At 44.7% G+C, this 19987-nt stretch overlaps 1 protein-coding gene across 1 annotated transcript in view; it reads left to right on the plus strand.

Annotated features, from left to right (window-relative positions):
* EDC4 (enhancer of mRNA decapping 4) overlaps positions 1–19987 on the plus strand; it is a 631081-nt gene that overhangs the window by 33612 nt on the left and 577482 nt on the right. Inside the window, exon 3 of the mRNA XM_018559011.1 lies at positions 8220–8406. Within this exon, the coding sequence (XP_018414513.1) occupies positions 8220–8406 (187 nt within the window). The remainder of the gene's footprint in view (positions 1–8219; positions 8407–19987) is intronic.

Consider the following 19987-nt stretch of genomic DNA (forward strand, 5'->3'; position numbering starts at 1 on the left):
GACGCCCTATTATAGCCAGTACAAGCAGTCTCATCAGTGGTCTGTCTATTTACATTGATCAATTCCTTCAACCGATTGTGACAGCATTCCCATCCTATATCAAAGATTCATGCCACCTCATTCAGATTTTATCCACTTACAAATGGGATTCTTCGTATTGTTGGGTTTCCCTGGATGTCTGTTCTCTCTATACGTCCATCCCCCACTCTGTGGGCCTCAATGCCCTACAATTGTACCTTTCCAACTCCTCCATTAATCACACTCAATATCAATTCATCAGGAACTGCACAGAATTCACCCTCACACACAATTATTTTTCCTTTCTGGGCAAGTTCTATCTACAGATTAAGGGGGTGGTGATGGGCGCTAACTACGCTCCCAGTTATGCAAATCTCACCATGGGATACTGGGAAGAATTCCACATATGGAAGAACAATCCACATGCCAAGCACCTAGTATTTTACGGTAGATATATTGACGATATAGTGATCATCTGGGACGGTTCTCTCGACAGTGTGACCAAATTTGTTTCCCACTGCAATAATAATGACCTATGTCTTTCTTTTACTCATGTGGTCAGCAGCACAGATTTGGTCTTCCTTGATTTAGAGCTTTCCACCAAAGACAATAACATTATTACACAAAATCATGTCAAACCTATTGGGGGCAATTCATATCTCCATTACAACAGTTATCACCCCAGGTGGAAAAATAACTTCCTAAAAAGTAGCTTCTGCAGGTTAAAAAGGAACTGCACGGAAAACGCAGATTATACCACATCCAGCCATCTCCTTCTAGATAAATTCAGAAAAAAAGAGTATCCTGGACATCTTATTACAGAGGCCTATTCTATGTATCTGGAACCTGAGGCATCCATTAACCGCTTGAAGACCAGGTGTTTAGACCCCCTTCCTGGCCAGGCCATTTTTCAGTGTTCAGCGCTGCAGTACTTTGGCATTTATTCCGTCATGCAACGCTGTACTGAAATTAATTGTATATCATTTTTTGGGGACAGATAGAGCTTTCTTATGGTGGTATTTAATCACCACTGGGGGTTTTTTATTTTTTTACTATAAAGTAGAAATTACTGAAAGTTTTTTTAACATTGTTATAAAACAACTAATATTACCCACTTTTTTGGTAAAATATAAAAGACGGGGTCACGTCGGGTAAATAGACACCAAACATGTCAAGCTTAAAAATTGCGTGCACTCGCGAAATCTCAAAAAACTAGCATACCCAAAATTCGCCATAGGCGACACTTTAAAAGCTTTTACAGCTCATCAGTTTAAAAGCTTTTACAGCTCATCAGTTTAGTGTTATCAGTGATTGATGGCCCTAGAATTATTGCTCTCATTCCGACGTTCGCAGGGATATGTAACATGTGCGACGTAATGGGCGCAATCGTCGTTTTAGCAAGCATGCGCACCTGACACATGTTTACATGCGTGGATGTAGGGGTGGGGACTTTAAAAATGTTTTTGTTTTTTTAAATTCTTTTTTATGTGTAACTTTAAAAAAAATTGGGGGGAAACTTTAAATCTTCTATTTTTTATTTTTTTTATTTAACAATATTGCTATCACAAAAGGGGCTGAGAAAACCCCTCTGTGATAGCAAAAGAGGTGACAGGTCCTCTTTATGGAGACATCAGGGGTCTCCGAGACCCCTAATGTCACCCGTGACCCCCCTGAAGAAGCTGATGAAGCAGAGATCTGCTTCATCAGCTTCTCTCCAGCATCTGAAGCTGGAGAGTGACACGAGAATGCGGAAGTGATGTAATATACACCACTTCCGCATTCTGACAGCAGAGAGGGGACCGGAGGGAGATCATGAACCGACCTCACTCTGATCCTCTGTGACAGAGGCAGTATGCTGGTCCCGGGCTCACACCCGCGCGTCACGGGACCTCATACAAGCGATCCGCTGGCTCTATAGCCGGCGGATCGCTTGTATATTAACGGGCATCACTGCCTGTTTTAAAATGACTGGCATTTCCCGCTCGCGGGTGGATGTAACAGGACGTGTATACACGCCCAGTTACATCCAAGAAGCGGCCGGCCGTGTATACACAACGGCCGGCCGGGAGGTAGTTAATGAACGGTAATCGTTGATTCTCAGTGGTTACCAGCATTACAAAACCCTGAATAGCTGCTCACGTACAGTGTACTTGAGCATTAATTTGGTAAAGATGGTAGTAAAGATTGAGCAGTAAAGATGGTAGTCCATCTTAACGTAGTTTGTGCTTTTGTTCCCACATTAGTGTCCTTTTCAGTTCATGGAGTGATCTCCTGACTTGAATTGATATGAAGGTTAAAGGTTTTTGGGCTATTTCAAATGCTGGTTGAATCACTTGCAATGGATGCTGCATCTTAATCTTAATTTTTAGCTCCCTGCAGAATCAGTTGGTTCCCTGAACACTGGCTCTGATGCCCTGTTTGAGGGTGGCTACTTTCTCTTGAGGGTCCTATAGGAGCCACCCTTGTGTGTGCTAGTAAGCTGTTAGTCTCCATAAATACACAAGCACAGCGGTGCTGGCCCATCTCCTGCTGTCCTTTGCCCTCTTCCTTTTCCCTTCTCCAGGCTCCACATGGATGGTTGCTGGAGACTTCTGTCCCTTGTGTTCTTGTAGCAGACAGGAAGTTCGAGTTGGAGCCAGCTGTGAGTGCTTTGGCAAAACTGTGAAAAAAGACTCTGTTGGGGTGGTCCCATGTGCCTATATTCACTCAAGAATGCCACAGCTCACCTTCTGGTTATCCTTGGTCTGTTCATTCTGGGCCTGAAGAGACTGGCTTCAGGGCTAGGTTGCTTAGAGCCTAGGGCTCACAGATCCAGGCCTGGAGTTTTTTAGTCTTCTCTCCGTTTTCATGGATGCCTCTTAAAACCGATGCCTGCCTGCCAGATGGGTGAGGTATCCTTGTCACCTTGTCTATGTGGGTGATTGGATCCCGCAGGTTATTGACCCTCAATCTTTCTTTTGTATGGGTTTTGTGGTTCTCACTTTGTTGGACGGGTTGTACTTTACTTTGGTCACCAGTGAGGAACTTGTAGTTTTATCGTGTTTAGGTGATTGGACATATCCGCTTCTGGGCAATATGGCATTTTCCAGCCATGTCCACTGTTATGATTTGTAGGGCTGCAACAACTAATCGACATAATCGATTATAATCGATTATTGAAAAAGTTGTCAACTTTTTCAATAATCGATTAATCGGCTTCTGATCAGTTGGCCCTGAAGTGTGGACTTTTGGCATGACAGCCTACCACTCACATTGGTTCCCAGTACTGTGGCTATGGTTTTCTGCTTCTGGTGGTGTGCAGGAACAGGTGTCTGGGGTGAGGGACTCTGTCTGTGGGTCTCCTGGTCTCTAGTTGATGTCCAACTGCCCAGTTTTTGTTTCCAGGCACAGGCATGCTCTGGCGGCAGCCATGGTTTTCTTTCTGGCTTTGTGGTTTCATGGCAACTTGTTCTATGCATTTCCTTCCCTATTCTGCCCCTTTGCTCCCAGGCTCGAGGGCGAGGACTTTCCGTTACTTTTCTTTGCTCCGGTGTACCCAGGGAGGTGGGGTGTGTGAACCTGCCGAGTCTCCTGGAGGGTGTTTTGTGGGCTCTTTGGGATTGTTCTCATCTTCTGCTCAGTGTTTTCTGCCCTACATCAGTTGCTAGCCTTGATGGCTTGCTTCTGATGCTTCGGTCTTTTAGGACAAGGGTGTTTCTTCCTTGTTTATATTAAAGCTGTTGGTAGCCCTTGAGTATGTTTACTGGATGCATACCTTTTTCACTGGAAGACATTCTTCATCTTGTGCTAGGCTGAGGACCTTTGGCACTAGAAACCTACCACAAGAAACGTACTGGATGCCCCAAGTTGGTCCCTTGTGCATTTTCTATTGCTCCCCAGATCTGCTTTTTGTTTTTTCAGCTTGGCCAGTGACGTTTGTGTCTGCTATCAGGGTTTTTTCATCCTCTTTCGTTTTTGTTGTTGTTTTCATACATATTTAAAGGCCATTTCCACCTTTTGCGGGGGCATTTTTAAAGAAACATATGCCAGCAATGTACTCTGTGTGTAGATGCCGGCATATGCAGATCCTGGATATAAACACACAAACTTACTTTTTTTAGTTGTCCTCTCAGGTTCCACATGTTTTTGTAAATGGCTGCCAGGCTGCTTTGTACAGAGGGAACTATAGTGTAGGGGGTGGGAAAAATCCTTTTCCCACAATGCTTTGTTTCTCTCCTGTACGTGCATCATTAATATTCATAGTGGTATTTCCCCCTGGGCAGTGCAGAGTGACCCGGGAGATGTGACTACAGTTGGAGGATTGTTGTGATAGCTAAATAAATCTGTTATATTTTGTCTCCAGTAATCGCTCAGAACAAAATATAAAGGATTTCTTAATTTTTTTATTTTACTTTTATTTTTTACATTATTTAATTTTTTTACTTAATTGCTTACTAGTGGTGACAGGTAATCTTTATGGTGATGTTAGGGTTCTATTAGACCCCTACTGTCACATTCCCTTTCCAAAGAAGCAATCTGCCCTCCAATAGCTTCTTGCCTGGCTTCTGCAGCCAAGCAATGCAGTTAGAGGGACCAGGGGTGATCCAATCAGCATCCTATTCGGCAAAGGAGAAATTAGCAAATTGATTGTCAGTCTCTTTCCCCGCTTCCCGCCAACACCTGAGATGCCTGAGAAGCAAGGTGTGTGTGTTGCCTGCACTACACCAGCCCCTGGAAGCGATCTGGCGCCAGCTCAGCCTTCAGAATTGCTTCCAGTGTAAAGCCGACAAACGGCTTTACACATGTAAACAGAGTCCCAACGGCTATAGCTGCCAGGAAGTCTGTTTTTAAGGGGCCTGTTGCCAGTGACCTATGACATACATTGGTGGAAGCAAAAGGGTTAACATCCTTTTTGAGCCCATATATATTCTGCCTGCATAACTTGGTCTGTCTGAGCTTCATCGTTTCAGAAGGCCTTTTTGTTTTTGGCTTTTTTGGACATCAGGGACGCTGGCTGCAGGTCCCTATTTATCAGTGCATCACTGTTCCCTCATTTTTGTTGGCTTCCAGCTTCTTTGGGTCCTGTCACTGCTGTGTTTTCCACATCCTTGTAACTGCTCTGATTACTGACTCTGGTGATAGTCTGGCTGCTTTTTGAGGCCTTCCATCTGGACTGTCTTGGCTATTCCTTGTTGCTGGAACAGTCCGCCCGGGCTGTAACAGACATTGTGAAGTGGACGTTAGAAATGGTGAAAATTTTTGTTGGATACTGTCCTTGTGGTTTAAGCATTCTCTGACTCAGTTTTTGGGTATTTGGAGTTTTGTCTTGGATACAGCGATACCTGTGTGTTCTTTTTTCTGAGTACACCATATTGATGTGAAGAACACGCCTGTTTATTGACCCTTCATGCCAAAACAAATGGCAACGTTTCGGGGCCACACAGGGTCCCCTTCATCAGGCTTGGAATGACCAATGATCGTCATTTCAAGCCTGATGAAGGGGAACCTGTGTGGCTCCGAAATATTGCTATTTGTTTTGACATGATGCGTCAAACAGACATGTTCTTCACTTCAATATGGTGTGCTGGTGACATCATTAACAAGTTTCAGTATTAGCGGCGCCATCCGTGGTCACTTCGAGCACCCACGCTGACAGGGATACCCGGTAAGGAGTGCAGCAGGATTCTGGAATAAATACTTTCTTCTGAGTATTCTCTACTTTTTTTATTTGAACTTCGCAGTGCAGGTGTCTCCCAGCTCTGTACTCTGCATGGTGGTCCTGGCTCTACTAGTTGCTTCCTTTTGAGGCGGTTCTGTTGCTTGGCTTCTTTGTACAGGCTTTTGTCATCCTAAAGGGCTAGGTTCAACCTGTAGACAGGCTGATTTGCCTGACTCCGGGGACCTGATTCTCTGATCTGGTGGCTCCGGACTCTACCTCTGGAGTTAGGATGCCCCTTTCTTCTGATTTCTTGGAAGACCATAGTATAGCTACCAGGCTGGGGAGGACTTCTGCATAACTGGCCAGTGCAGGGGACTAGTCATCAGACTCCAGTCTCCTATTTAATCTTTGGTGGGGCCCAAGTGATTTGGTTGTCTCTGCAATGCTGGACTGGCCCGCTGGTGGTTCTTCTGATTGGAGACAGTGGGGCAATGCCTAGGTGTAGCATATGTCTTCTATTAGCCCTCATTCACACTAAGCGTTTTGTAGCGATTTTCTGCCTGAAAAAAGCTAAAAAATAGAAAGACCCTATAGCCACGTTTTGTTGCTTGTAGCAAAATGCCCATTACTTGAAGAAAGTACATGAGCTTCTTTTATATACACTTCTTGGCCCCATAGACTTCAGTGGAAACGCACAAAAACACAAGTTTGCTGCGTCTTTGCACATTTATCTGCATCTTGCGCGCATTTTGTCTATTCACATCAATGTGTCATGATCTTCTTGCGAAAGCACACGGCTGTGCATGTGTAAAACGCATGTAAAAAGGTGCAAAAAAAAGTGCTACACAACGCGCTGAAAATGCACATATTCAATGTCACTCAGGTGTGAAGGAGCGCTTAGGTAGGCATCTGTTGTATTGCCGTTTCAATGGTAGGATGGATCCAGTCCTGTGTAGGACTTTAGTTCCAGCCTTGTCTAACATTTTCTTTTTAAACATGGACCCACGGTCTGGGTTCAAGGGTCTGGGGCAGGGGTAGCCAAACTCCGGCCCTCCAGCTGTGCTGGAACTACAAATCCCATGATGCATCTCTCTCCGGGAGTCATGTCTGTGGCTGTGAGAATCTAGCAAATCTAGCAATGCCTCATGGGATTCGTAGTTCCACCATAGCTGGAGGGCCGGAGTTTGGCTACCCCTGGTCTAGGGCCTTTACCCTGCTGGTGTCTTCGGATTCCATTGCTCTATGAATAGGTTTGTTTCCAGGTAGGGGATCCTCTGTTGGAGTAGCAGGCTCTCTGGTAGCTCTGTGCAGCCTGTTTTCGGATCTTCCTCTGCTCCATTTCTTGTTTGTGGAGGGTTGTCCTAGGTAGTCCTATACAATCTCCTGTAAATTATGGGTTTTAGATATTTTGTTGTTTTCCATTCCTTTCTCTTTGCAAAGGTGCTGGCAAACAGGAAAGCAGCAAAGTGTTTTTCTCTGAGCTGACAGCCTTGTCCTGTTCAATAGCCTCTCAGGTTCTACACCGGGATTGCATGGGGTTCGGCACCTCTTTCTTGTCTTGTGATTTTAGGCTTCTGCTTTTGCAGGACTTGGTTCCATCGCTTGTAAAATTTGCAAGCTTATCTCTTCTTCCTTTGCTAGGTTGAGCGGATACTAGCTATGTAGTGCCTCTGGTACGACATTCTGTGACTTTGTTGGACTATGTTCCTTGGTGCCTTGAGCTAATTTCTCCTATAGGATATTGCCTTTGCCATCTTGGTCTCTGGGTTGACACTTTGGTGCAACACTTGTGTGGCGTGTTTTGTGAGCTACTGGTTTTGTCCTGTCTGGTGTGCAGTGCTGGTCTTCTGTCTCGCATGAGAGTCTCGGGAGGGACTTTTCTACTTGTCTAGCTAGTTCATTCTGTGCGGGTTACCCCATGATTGGGGCTCCTGTGTCATTTGTCAAGGTGGATCGGTCCATTTCTGGTTGCTCTGTCAAGGGAGTTGTTAACAATTATTCCCTCCCCTCAGTAGATACTGCTTTGGGATGGTGGTGAGAGGTTTAAGATCTCGGTTGTGTCCTTCAATGAATGGTAGAGAAAATAGGATTTATGTAATCACTGTAAAATAATTTTCTCTGCGTTCATTGAAGGACACAGCACCCTCCCCTCTGGTTTTGATGTCTGTGACCTGTTGTTTTATGTACTGCTTTGTCTTCTTTATGACTAACTGTGCTGCCTCTAGCAGGTGGGGTGTTTGGCCGCTGTTAGGGGCCGCCCCTAGGCTGTGTTTTTGTTTTTGTGCCTAGTGTCCTACTCCTGAAGGTGGCACTATAACCCAGTGCTAAGAGATTCAAGATCTCGGCTGTGTCCTTTTAATTAAAGCAGAGAAAAGGATTTTACGGTGAGTACAAAAATCCTATTTAACAAATATATATATAGATACATGTTTGTGTTTCATTCCGCTTGTCTTATACACTGTGCTTTTGTCATCTAAATGTCATTCAGTTAGGCTTTATGTGTACTTGCAGTTGCGTTTTTACAAGTATTATAGTTATAACATTTCCTGCTTTCTGTTAAAAGGTTCTAATGGGTCAGCTATGATTCGTGTCCTAAGTGTCACCACAGCAGATCGAATATTGCTAAAAGGTATTACAGGAAGTGTTACAGACTTGGCATTTGCCCACCTGAACTCGAACCAGCTAGCTTGTCTGGATGAAGCAGGAAACCTTTTTGTATGGCGACTTAAAATGGAAGGTGGAAAGATACAGTATCCTTTTTTTTTTATTCTTATACACATTTAGAATTGATCATGAATGTTGAGAATTGTAAAGGCAAGCCATATAGTTTCTTGTATGATATTGTTTTCTGTACACTGGCTGTTGTAGCTAAAGCTGTGAACTGCATTATTTATTTACATACCCTTAACGTGGAGCTGAAGTGGATGTTAAACCGCTGACAGATTTCTTTTTAGGACGGAGAAAACTCTTTCTCTTCAGCCATAAATACTTGGTTTTTGTTTGTTTATTAAAGAAGTGGTAGCTCCACTGCAAGGGTTAACTGCTTGTTTGGGTCTACGTTAAAAAACCCCCAAAGATGTACTCTCCCAAAGCTCCAAGCCGGCTTCTTCTTAGTCCAGTCCCTGGAATATCTCTCCCCCTCTGCAACGTCCAAGGTGCAGTAAATCATCATGTCTATACACTGTGCACAGACATGAGGACGCTGAGGAACATTCCAATGTGCTGGAGGGAGTGCTGTGACTGTGTGCGTATTTATTTTACCACCTAGCACAAACAAGCCCTTAAACCTTGCAGTGTGGGGGTAGCCCCACTGCAAGGGTTAATACAAAAATAAATACATCCTGGAGTTCTTCTTTAAAGGAGAACTATGGGGTTAGGGCTTTTCCCCATAGTTCTCCTTATGGTAACGGGAGGACACAAACTAGCGTCCTCCCGTCACCCTAAGCTCAGTATACTGCGAGTAACAGCTCGCGGTATACTGAGACGCCGCTGCTGAAGCGGATCCCGACAATTATGTCTGGATCCGCCCAGCTGCGTGAGTGACAGCTGGCTCTGCCTATCTAGAGGCAGAGCCAGCTGTACCCGCCCCCTCCCACGTCCGTTCCGCCAGTCAGCGCTGGGGGAGGGGGGCATCTAGCCCCTCCCCTTTCACGGCAGAGAGCCGTGACAGGATCGAGAGGTGAGCGAATGCCGGTATGTGTTCGCTCACTTCTCGATCTACTGAGCCGACCTGTGACAGTCTCATTGTCACAGGTCGGCTAGAACTATGAGGTGAGTGAAAAGCACTCACCTCATAGTTCTCCTTTTAAAGGACACCTGATTCAGAGACAATTGGTTTATACTGTCCGCTATAGGAGGATTTAGACATTGGCAAACACAAAAAAGTGAGCACAAAAAAGTCTGGTATAACCCCCTCCTACTCCCAGGGTGCTTTGGTTTTTGGTAGTGTCCAAGAAAGATGGCGAACTTTTTGCTACTGAAAAAGTAAATTTTATCTTTTCAAGTTTTTTTTTTTTTCTGCAATCAAGACCTCATGTGCATGCTGCTTAGCTGGTTTCATTATGCAGCTATCAACATATCCTCAGCAATAGCTTTTGGAGGCTGAACCTAGACCACACTGGACAGAAGATAGCGGGGCCTGTCTGAAATGTGACTTGCAAAACTTGCCAGACCTGTGTGTACTGTTGGCCACAGACCACTTTGCATGTTTGGCACAGCCTCTGGTGTGACCCAGTCTCTAAAGACTCTCTAATAAGTAGTCCTGGGCTGAGCAACTATAATATTTGGAACTGTTAAGCACCTGTATTAACCACTTCATTGGTTTTCATGGAAAGTGTTAATACATGGAGGAATTAAGTGCTGTGTCACTAGCTGGATTGTCCTGCACACACTCTGCTCTCTCTCCTGCCTTTTGAGAGTGGGGTAGCATCTTCCCCTCACTGCTCTTTGCTTCTATTTGCAAAAGACATGCAGTTCCACCTCGGTAAGTCCTTGCTGCCACCTACACTGACCTGGTCACCTCCAGCCGTTTGAACCTCTCCTGCTTTCAGTAGTCATTTTGTGAGTACACAAGGTTTTTACCTGATGTTCTCAAGTCGTCTCTGTTAAGCAGTGAAAGATGTTGGAACATAGATGCAAGAGGAGCAATCCTGCTCAATTGGTTTACTCCAGCCCATGATTTACTTTATGGGTCAAATCGCAACTTTGATTTCCAAAACAGAATGCAGAGGCGGTAAGCATTCTATCTCTTCTCTTACGGAAACACATACCTGCAACTGTAGTGACCTCTTATCCTGCTGCTGCGGTGGCTCTGACGGTACAATCTAGCCCTACCCACAGTTTACATCCCTGGTATGGAAAATTGCCAGGTGGATTTTTCAGCTTGCAGTGCTCAGTCCCTGGAAATTGGTCCCTGAACCAGGAGGTATTCCTAAACCTTTGCTGTAGTTGGATGGAGGCCAGATGTGGATCTACTGGTGTCTCAGTAAAACAACAAAGAGGACAGCCAATAAAAAATGAATCGGAAGCGCCAAACGTTGACCAACAAATGAAGGATAGTTGCGGGTGAGGATTACTAGGGGTGCTGCCCCACTTCAGCCTGGGAAGCTGCAATACTGTGGGAGAAAACAAAAGAGAAGGGTGCCCACCCTAGTGTAGATTCTTTTTAATATTGTATATTGAGGTAACAATAAAAACATACTCACAAAAGTGAATCAAGACAGAAGTGTATAAGGTAAGCCAGAATGACATCTGCAACAAGCTGCACAGAAGATTGTGTGACAGCACAGGACTCCTTACGATGATGCTTTTCCGGGGCCACGCCCCCAGATCCCAGCATCCTTTGGTGTAGGCGGTGGATTCCCTAGTGACTCCGTGATCTGTGCATTTCCCCGCCTGCTTAACAGGATCGAGGCAGAGGGCATTCAGACGGTCCTCATTGTCCTATATTTGTCCAGGAAAACTTGATACTCCAACTTGGTAAGGTTACTTGCAGACATGCTGTTTGTTCTGGACTGTCCAGATCTGCTGTAGCAGGGATAGATCTTCCACCCTGCTTCTTGATTGATGGTTTTAACAGCATGCTTGTCGATTTAGATTTTTTGGAACACACAAGTCCACATCATGTAAAGTTTACCATTAGATGTGGTGAGCGTACTTTAGGTGGTGTAAGTCCAAAACTATTATCCTAGGAGATTCCCCATAGGTACCATGTACGGTCAGGTCTTTCTGTTGGCTATCCTGTTGCAGAGACCATTGGCATCCCACTTTTTGATTAAAACTTTGTTCACGGTGTTGGGTTGCTCCCCACTGCCCCTTGGGATTTGAACCTGGTTCTTTAATGGCCTGCCTTTTAGCAGATTAGGGACATTTCTCTTTCTATCTTGACCCCAAGTGGCTTTTTTTGTGGCCTTGACATAAGCCAGCCTAGCCATCTAGGTTCTTATCAGGGATAAAGTACTTTTAAATGCTTCCTTTCCAGAGGTAGTACCATCCTTTCATCTCAACCAGGGCATGTTTTGCTGTCCTTGTGTTTGGTGCATGTTCCCCCGGCGGTGAGTTCCCTTGCCTCAATGTGGTCTTGGCTATCTGTCTACCCTAGCCACGGCTTCCTTCCAAAAATTGAATTTCTGTTATCTTGAATGGTCACAAGTCACAACTGCTTCCAGCTCCACCATTTGCAGGTGGATGCATCAGACAGTTGTACAAGGGTGTGTGTCATGTACCTGGCAGGAGACCGGTGGAAGAGGAGGCCTCTCTTGCGTCTCCCGTCCTGCACCCCCTGGAGGTGGGAACAGAGTGTGGCAAGACTGCGAGAAGCACGAGTGCCAATAGGGAGACCGTGCTGGAGATGTCCAGAAGTAGAGTGGTCAACGTAAATGAGATCAAAACCGGGAGGGCAGCGTTGTGGCAGGAGCGTGGTCGAGGAAGCTGAGGTCAGAACCAGCCGGGCAGCGAAGTACCAAGGCAACAGGCAAGAGGAAGTACAGGAAACAGGCCGAGATCAAAGGGCAGGCAGTAAGGAAGTCAAACAATGCAGATCCAGGTCAAGAGCAAGGTAACAGGCAATCCACAGGTTCAGGAACAAGCTGAAGACAATCAGCACTGAGGCAACTGGCACGCCCGTTTATATAGGGCCATTCATTAAGGTGAGATGTCACATCCTGTGTCACAGACGTTTGTGTCTTCCTGTGCACTTCTAGTTGCTCGTGCCTGCACACTAGCGCATGTTTTCCAGTTCGGAGTGCAAGTTTTTGCGCATGCGCGGACGCCATCTTTTCCTCACACTGTGGCCTCAAGAAAGGAGAAGGGGGTTCCTCCCTTTTAATGTGAAAGCTTAATTCACTATGGTGTACGTTTAATAAACTGTGAAAGAGTGTGATAAGCAGTGAGAAGGCTTTTCTCACCTTAGCAAAGTGAAAAGTCTAGAAAATGGTGTTTAATAACCTGTGATAAATCAGGTAGGAACTATGTGTGAAGTGGAAGGTTGCGATTTTTTCGCTACCTGCAGTGTGTCACAGCCTTGAGAGGGAAAAGGAGGGAAGTCTGTCTTAATGCCACCCTTCCCTCATGAGAGTGACAGTGGCAGTTTCAAGTCCCCTCACTGTATCTGTGTAGTGTGAGGTAAAGTTCAGTAAGGTCATGTGACCTTAGGGCTTGTTGTTGAAGGCTCAGTCTCCCTCAGAAACAGGCCCACCAAATTAAGTTTGAAGGAGGGAGCATGTTTTATAGGCAGATGCAGTGAACATTGCACTCCACACATAACAGTCTGTAAGACCATTTTGCCACCATGGTCTGCCGTTTATAATGCATTAATACCTGCTGCTAGTGTGTTTGCACACACACAGTGCTGATGCACCTATCTCGGGACAGCCGGCTTTTTTCAGGGACGCCAAACATTCTAATTTCCAGCATGTGTCAGAGTGCCCACTTACATGGCTTGGCTCCATCAGAGTGCCCCTTTAGAATGTTTAACCCCATCACTGCCTCGCATTGTGGCCACCTCTGGTAGTTTGATTCATGTTTTTGTACTAGTACATGCTGAACAAATCGGAACATGTAAATCCTGCTTTTTAGCAATTTTCATCATTTTAACAGATAAATAACTGTTGCACTTTGCTATAGAGGTGCTTTTTAATATTATTGGGTGGTGTGGCAGAGTAAACAATGATCATGTCAGGAGGATTGTAGATGATCACAAAGGATGTCATTGTGCAGCTCAGAATACATTCCCCACATTGCTTTCTCTACTGATCACCATGACCACTTATCTCAGCCTTTCACAGCTGTTTTGTGTGATAAGTTTTCTTTTCGCAGGTTATTAAACAGCCTCTGTGCAGCCGAGAAAAACAAAGATCTGCTGAGTAAAGTTAACTCGTGATAAAGCTAGTTTTATCACTGTTTATTAAACGTACACCTAAATCTGTGAGTGCTTGTTTGGCTTTTTGGCATCTGGCCTCCTCTTCTCAGATCTGTAAGGGTGCCAAGTAGTGGTCTTTTGAAATTTTTTTTTTCTAGGTGTATGCTATAGTCTCTGCCATTGCCTGTATTGGCTGCAAAATGCTGCAGATGGCCCTGTGAATTGTCAATTTCATGTTTTTCTGTTGGGCCTGTTAACCTGTGTTTCCCGCCCTTCTGTTGGACTTCTTTTGGACATCCCATTTATCTCAAAATCCTATTGTCTAGGGGGGCGTTGCTGGCGCATGGCGGAGTGAGTCGCATTTTCCCTCTGCTCCCGTGCGTGGTGCCCCTTTTCAGCCTTTCTAAAGCTTCACTAGCACTCCAAATACCAGATGGGAACTAAAAGACACCCCAAGACGAACCCGGGCACGGGTGGACGCAAATCGGGGAAACTCTCCACCTTCTTTCAGCCCTCGCAGAGGTCACCACAAGCGCCCGCGGCCTCGCCGACTACTACGGGCCTACCTGATCGGACTCGAGCCTCGCCACGTGGGGACTCTCCTTCTGCACTGGCAAGTGCCCAGGTCAGTGTACCGGCGCCACTAATTGACCCTCCACCCTCCCCATCTATGACCTCGGTGTCGGAGGAGTCTATGGATCTGTCTGATTTGGATCGGGAGGAGGGGGACCTGAAGGCCTACATTCGTTCCCTGCCCACCCGTGCAGACCTGGAACGCTACGTGTCACGGATGGAGGCTGCAGAGATGGTAGGTCTCAAGGCTGATGTGGCTCATATTGGTACCCGCCTGGTAGACCTTGAATCACACCAAGAGGAGGTGACCACCAAGTGTCTGCGTTACCTGAGGGCTCTGGAATCCTTTGCTGAAGGAGCAATCGTCCTTGGTGGGGACTTCAACTTGCCTCTGGACCCGCGCATTGACTCCTCCTCTGGTAAGAGTTCCATCTCGGCAGCAGACTTACGTAAGTTGAAAGCTAAACTTGCCTCTATGCATCTCCTTGACCTCTGGCGGACTCTGCATCCTGCGGACATTGACTATACCTTTTTCTCACATGCACACAACTCTTATAGTAGAATTGACTACGTGTTTGTCTCTCAGGCCCTACTTGACGCCACACCTTGCATCAGTATAGGACCACGAGTTTGGTCGGACCATGCCCCGCTGTTTTGTTCCCTACGCTTTTCTGCACTGCCGCCCAGCTCCCCATTCTGGAGACTGAATGACAACCTCCTTAGCGACGTGGTATGCTGTGCGGAGATCAGGCAGGCCATTTCTAATTTTCGGTGTGATCATGCGGCTGACCCAACCTCTATCCCGGTTAAGTGGGAGACCCTCAAGTGCGTACTGAGGGGTCTTCTTATCAAACATGGAGCTCGGCTTAAGAAATGGTGGTCCCAAGAAATTACCTCCCTATTTGCCAAAATCTCCACTTTGGAGAGCTCCCATAAACTAGGAAGAGATGACTCTATAGGATTAGAGCTCCTTGATGCCCGTAAACAACTGCTGGCCCTATTAGACCAAGCCACGTTACGCTATAGAGATCGTTACCTGAAGCGCTCATATGAATATGGTGATAAATGTAGCTCCTTCTTAGCCCGCACCCTCCACCCACGCCAGGGACGACATGGTATCCTCTCTATACGCTCCCCTGAGGGCAATATTGTACACTCGAACACTGATATCCTACGGTCCTTCCACTACCGCTCCTTACGCTCCATGCCCGACATATCTAGGGCCCTCACTCCATTCGAACAGATATGTGACTCTCCGACTCCCCCCACACACCTCATCAAAACTTGATTTGATCAAAATCCTATTGTCTATTGACAGGCTCCAATCCCACCCTTCTCTGCTTATGGTCATTGCTTTTGGGACGGCATGGTACAAACTGAATTAACCTCGTTATAGCAGGGGTTATATCCCATAGGTCTGACCTACAGGTTGTCTGTTAGTATCCAGTCCTCATGTAAGCGGCAGTAAAATTCATTTTTTTTTAAAACCCTTTGTACCTCAATGGACTCAAATAGTTTGATATTACAGTAAGTACAAAAATCCCATTTACCCATTTTGTATAGAGTTGAAAAGCATTCAACCTCAATTGTGTTTTTGTTCTCAAAACAAACTCAAATGCTTATGAGTCTGTTTCCAGTGTGCATTGGGAGATGAAGTACTTTCCCGATCACAAGGATAATCAGCAGCTTGCTGAATAAATGTGCAGAGTCTGTCTTACCATCCTATTACTACGTGATGTTAAAGACTTATGCAAATTAAACAGTAAAATGCTGGAAGGGTAATGGTGATCTCTTAGTTAAGCACAGTCAGGACTTGTTTCATCCATGTTAATGAAGATGTGACAAATGTACCTTGTGGTTAGTTTTTAGCTAGTATTGTGTCTCTGCATTCCACATACCTAACTACTTTAGCAGTTTCGCTGCCAAGGGGGTTCTTGCGGTTTTTTGCACACATATTATAATCCACATTTTAGTATAAACCCTGAGAGTTATATATTTAATGAACGCACAGACTCTGTAGAATAACATGGCGGCAGTTGCACATTTTTATGTTGCATGAAAGTAGCACAGCTCTTTATTATACCCCAAATTTCAGTAAAAATTACATTTAAGTTAATATCAGTGCACAAAATCACAATATAATACCCATTTTTTTTGGTAAAATATAAAAGATGAGGTTATGCTGAGTAAAAAGATATACCAAGCTTAAAAATTGCGTGCGCGTGGGAAACACTGACAAAATACAGTACCCCAATTTGTCAATAGGCAATGCTCTAAAAATCCTGTAGAGATCATCAGTTCAGAGTTTACTGTTAATATTGGACCTAGAATTTTGGCTCTCTGGCAAATGTGGCAGTACCCAACTTGTAGCACAATTGATGTTTCATTGTTTCATATGTAGGGGCGCCCAACACGTGTTTAGTATGAGCACGTTCTCAGGACTTTTGTAGTATTTTTAATTTTTGCAAAACAATACCGGCGCCTTCAAATCCAAAAATAGCCCAGCAGTAAAAATACAGCAAACACGATGGAGGCAGCTCCCACAGATTAGATGGACCCACTAGTCTATGAGAAAAGGAACAAAAGAGAGCGCCTCCATAGTGTAAAAATTTTATTTAATAGTAAAAACACGCAGCTCTAAGGCTGTACTTACAACAGTTCGGTAGAATAAAAACCAGTAGAATAAGGTGAGAGGACGGAACCCCTGGCAGGGAGAATCTGGAGCGATGTAAAACACCAGTAACCTCGATCCCTGTATTGATAAATGGTTTATGCGTTTCTGGGGTACGCCCCCTTCATCAGAATCCAAACCCCAAAAAAATATTTTTACTTTTTGTTTTGTAAAATGTTTTCTTTTTCACTTTCCACTTTAAAGTTATTCAAGTGCAGATCATAATTGATTACTTCTTTCCTGGCTTCTTTAGCTGGGTAAATGACATAACCGGAAGTGATGCAATCAGCATCACTTACGGCTCAATGCAGCGTAGAGGAGAGCGGCAAACGGCTGTTCGCTGGTCTCTCCCATCTACTCAGACACACCCGTAATGCTGGTCTTGGGCCTGCAGGATTGGCAGGGGAGCCGGGGAAGAAAGGGGGGGGTCTGTGTCGGGCAGTGGGACACTCCCAACGGCCCCTGGATTCGATACAGCTCATCTGCCAAAATTGCTTCAGTGTAATGCTGACAGGAGTCTTCCGAACGTCTGTTTACAGAGGCCCACTGCCAGCAACATATGACATGTTGGCAGCGAAAGGGTTAAAAGGGACCAGTGTGTTTTGTTTTTTTCCACACAAAGCCAGAACATGTACTCATGGCGAGGAGGAAAGGTTAGAAGTGTTGTACAGCTATCATAAACTCAAATCGTTGCCAGGCTCTGCTCTCCTTTTAACCTCTTATTTTTTACTCGCAGCTTTCAGTGTTTGTAAAAGATCCCCCAAACCATACATTTTCATTTTAATGTTATGTCATGTATTTGATTTAATGTTAATTGTTTGTCAGTTATGTAATTGTATGAAATATGGATTACTGTGAAAAATGTAATAATAAATATATTTTATAATCACAAACCATACATTTTCAGAAAGCACAGGATGAAGTAATTAAAGGAGAACTAGGAGGTGAGTGCTTTTCACTCACCTCATAGTTCTAGCCGACCTGTGACAATGAGACTGTCACAGGTCTGCTCAGTAGATCGGGAGGTGAGCGAACACATACCGGGTTCGCTCACCTCTCGATCCTGTCACGGCTCTCTGCCGTGACAGGGGAGGGGCTGGATTCCCCCCTCCCCGCTCCGATCCTCCAGCGCTGACTGGCGGAACGGACGGGGGAGGGGGCGGGTACAGCTGGCTCTGCCTCTAGATAGGCAGAGCCAGCTGTCACTCACGCAGCTGGGCGGATCCCGTCAGCTAAGTCGTGATCGCTGCGGCGTCTCAGTATACCGCGAGCTGTAGCTGGCGGTATACTGAGCTTAGGGTAACGGGAGGACGCTAGTTTGTGTCCTCCCGTTACCTTACGGAGAACTATGGGGAAAAACACTGACCCCATAGTTCTCCTTTAAAAAAAATCAACTGATTTTTTTTAGATCCTATGATAGTTGCAGAAATGTTAATCAAAACAATATTTTTATTAAAAATACACATTAGCATACACAAAACACAGTAACTAGAAAAAAAATCTTACTAAATATAAAACTATTTAAAACTACGAAGATTTTAAATTTTAAAATGCTGCCTTTTTGCATAGTGGTGAAAATTTAAGGTATGCAAATCTGTAAAAAAAAAAAAGCTGAAGGTTGGTGCGTGCTGCATTAATCATTGGACATTTTAGCACAATCCAGTGCATTACAACCCACGGCAACACGTTGTCATGCATGGAGTTGAATGAACATTATTTTTAAAAAGTTTAAACATATAGAAAAAGAATTGAGCACTGCAATGCTTTGTAACAATGCACTTTAGAGCATGTGCACAACACACACCAGTATGCTCACATTATATGCACCATAATACATGCCCACTGCTGTGGATGGGCCCTTGGTATGTTGCTGCACCGCTGGGCACCAGCACACGTAATATGCATGAGTACAATGTGCGTAGTGTACCTTATGTGTGTTTGTGGGTGCAATTTGTGTCTGTGGGGTTCGTTTTTTGTTTTATTTTTATTTTTTTAAATGAAGGAGCTCTTCGGAAATATCAATTAAGAGAAGGGAATTTATCAAAAAATTGTTCAACTAAAATTAAAAATGCAAAAAAAACAAAGTATATAAACTAAAATTCAAAGATCCCACAAATTTTTTGGGTGTGTTTTATTTTAAATAGTTTTTGGTTATTTTATTATATTGGTTAGAGTTTTACAACTCGCATTATTTTAAATCTATGAAATTAATTAAAATGTCTAATAAAATATTGTGTGTATATGTGTATATAATATATATATAGATATAGATAGATAGATATATCTATCTATCTATCTATATCTATACTCATGAACCTTCTGCACGCCCAGCTCGCTCACCTCGTTCACCCTGTCCATTCACCAGATCCTCAAAGAAGAAAGAGGGTACGCCCTGCAAATATCGGCAGCACTGACTTGCCTTAACCTACCTCATGGGCTCCCTGAGAAGGCCGGGCGCAAGTATATCTAATGCATTAGTGTGCCACTATATGCCATATGTGCATTATGTTGATATATTTCTCTTGTGACTATTGTTCCAAACTAGGCGACTAGTGAAATGTGGTTTATTCAATGTCGTTTAATTCCACTGAGCTATTTTTTAATTCTTGGGTATCGCTGAAGACCTTGGTATTTTCTACTGTGTAGTGCTGGGGTGAGCACAAGTGCGTGAGCGCTTTCCCCATAATGCATGACGTGGGAAATACTGAAGTCAGGTAATTGTATTTGGTTCTTAATGTTGTTTATAGTTAAGCTAAGTTGGGTCATTCACTTCTGAGTATTGTTCATCTGTGTATCACAATGTGTTTACCCACCCAATGATGTGCGGATCTCTCCTCTCCACAAGGATCATAGCACCCCATTGTCCTGAAATTATCCTTCCCTATGACTGGGTAGTGCTGGGCGGGACTATGGGGAACGCATCGTACCTAGTGCAAGAATAGCCTCTAACAATCTTATTGGTCAGCGAATTAGACACTGGATACCCGCTATAACAAGAACTCTCTCTTGCTTACTAGACTTCCCCACTGTAAGTTGAAAAGCTCCTTTCATCCCTCCCAGGCTTCTACCTCCAAGGCTGTGATAGACCTTTTGCCTTAAGTACAAGCTCTAGACTAGGAAACCATCCAAACCTGTCACTATTTTAACCTTCAATGAAGGGGCTTCCCCACTTGTACATTTGGGGGGGGGGGCTGCCTGTTGGCCTAGGTGTAAGTGGGGAGTGGAGATG

This window comes from Nanorana parkeri, unplaced genomic scaffold, assembly GCF_000935625.1.
Source record: "Nanorana parkeri isolate BGI_ZX_2015 unplaced genomic scaffold, ASM93562v1 scaffold375, whole genome shotgun sequence".
Classification (NCBI taxonomy): domain Eukaryota; kingdom Metazoa; phylum Chordata; class Amphibia; order Anura; family Dicroglossidae; genus Nanorana; species Nanorana parkeri.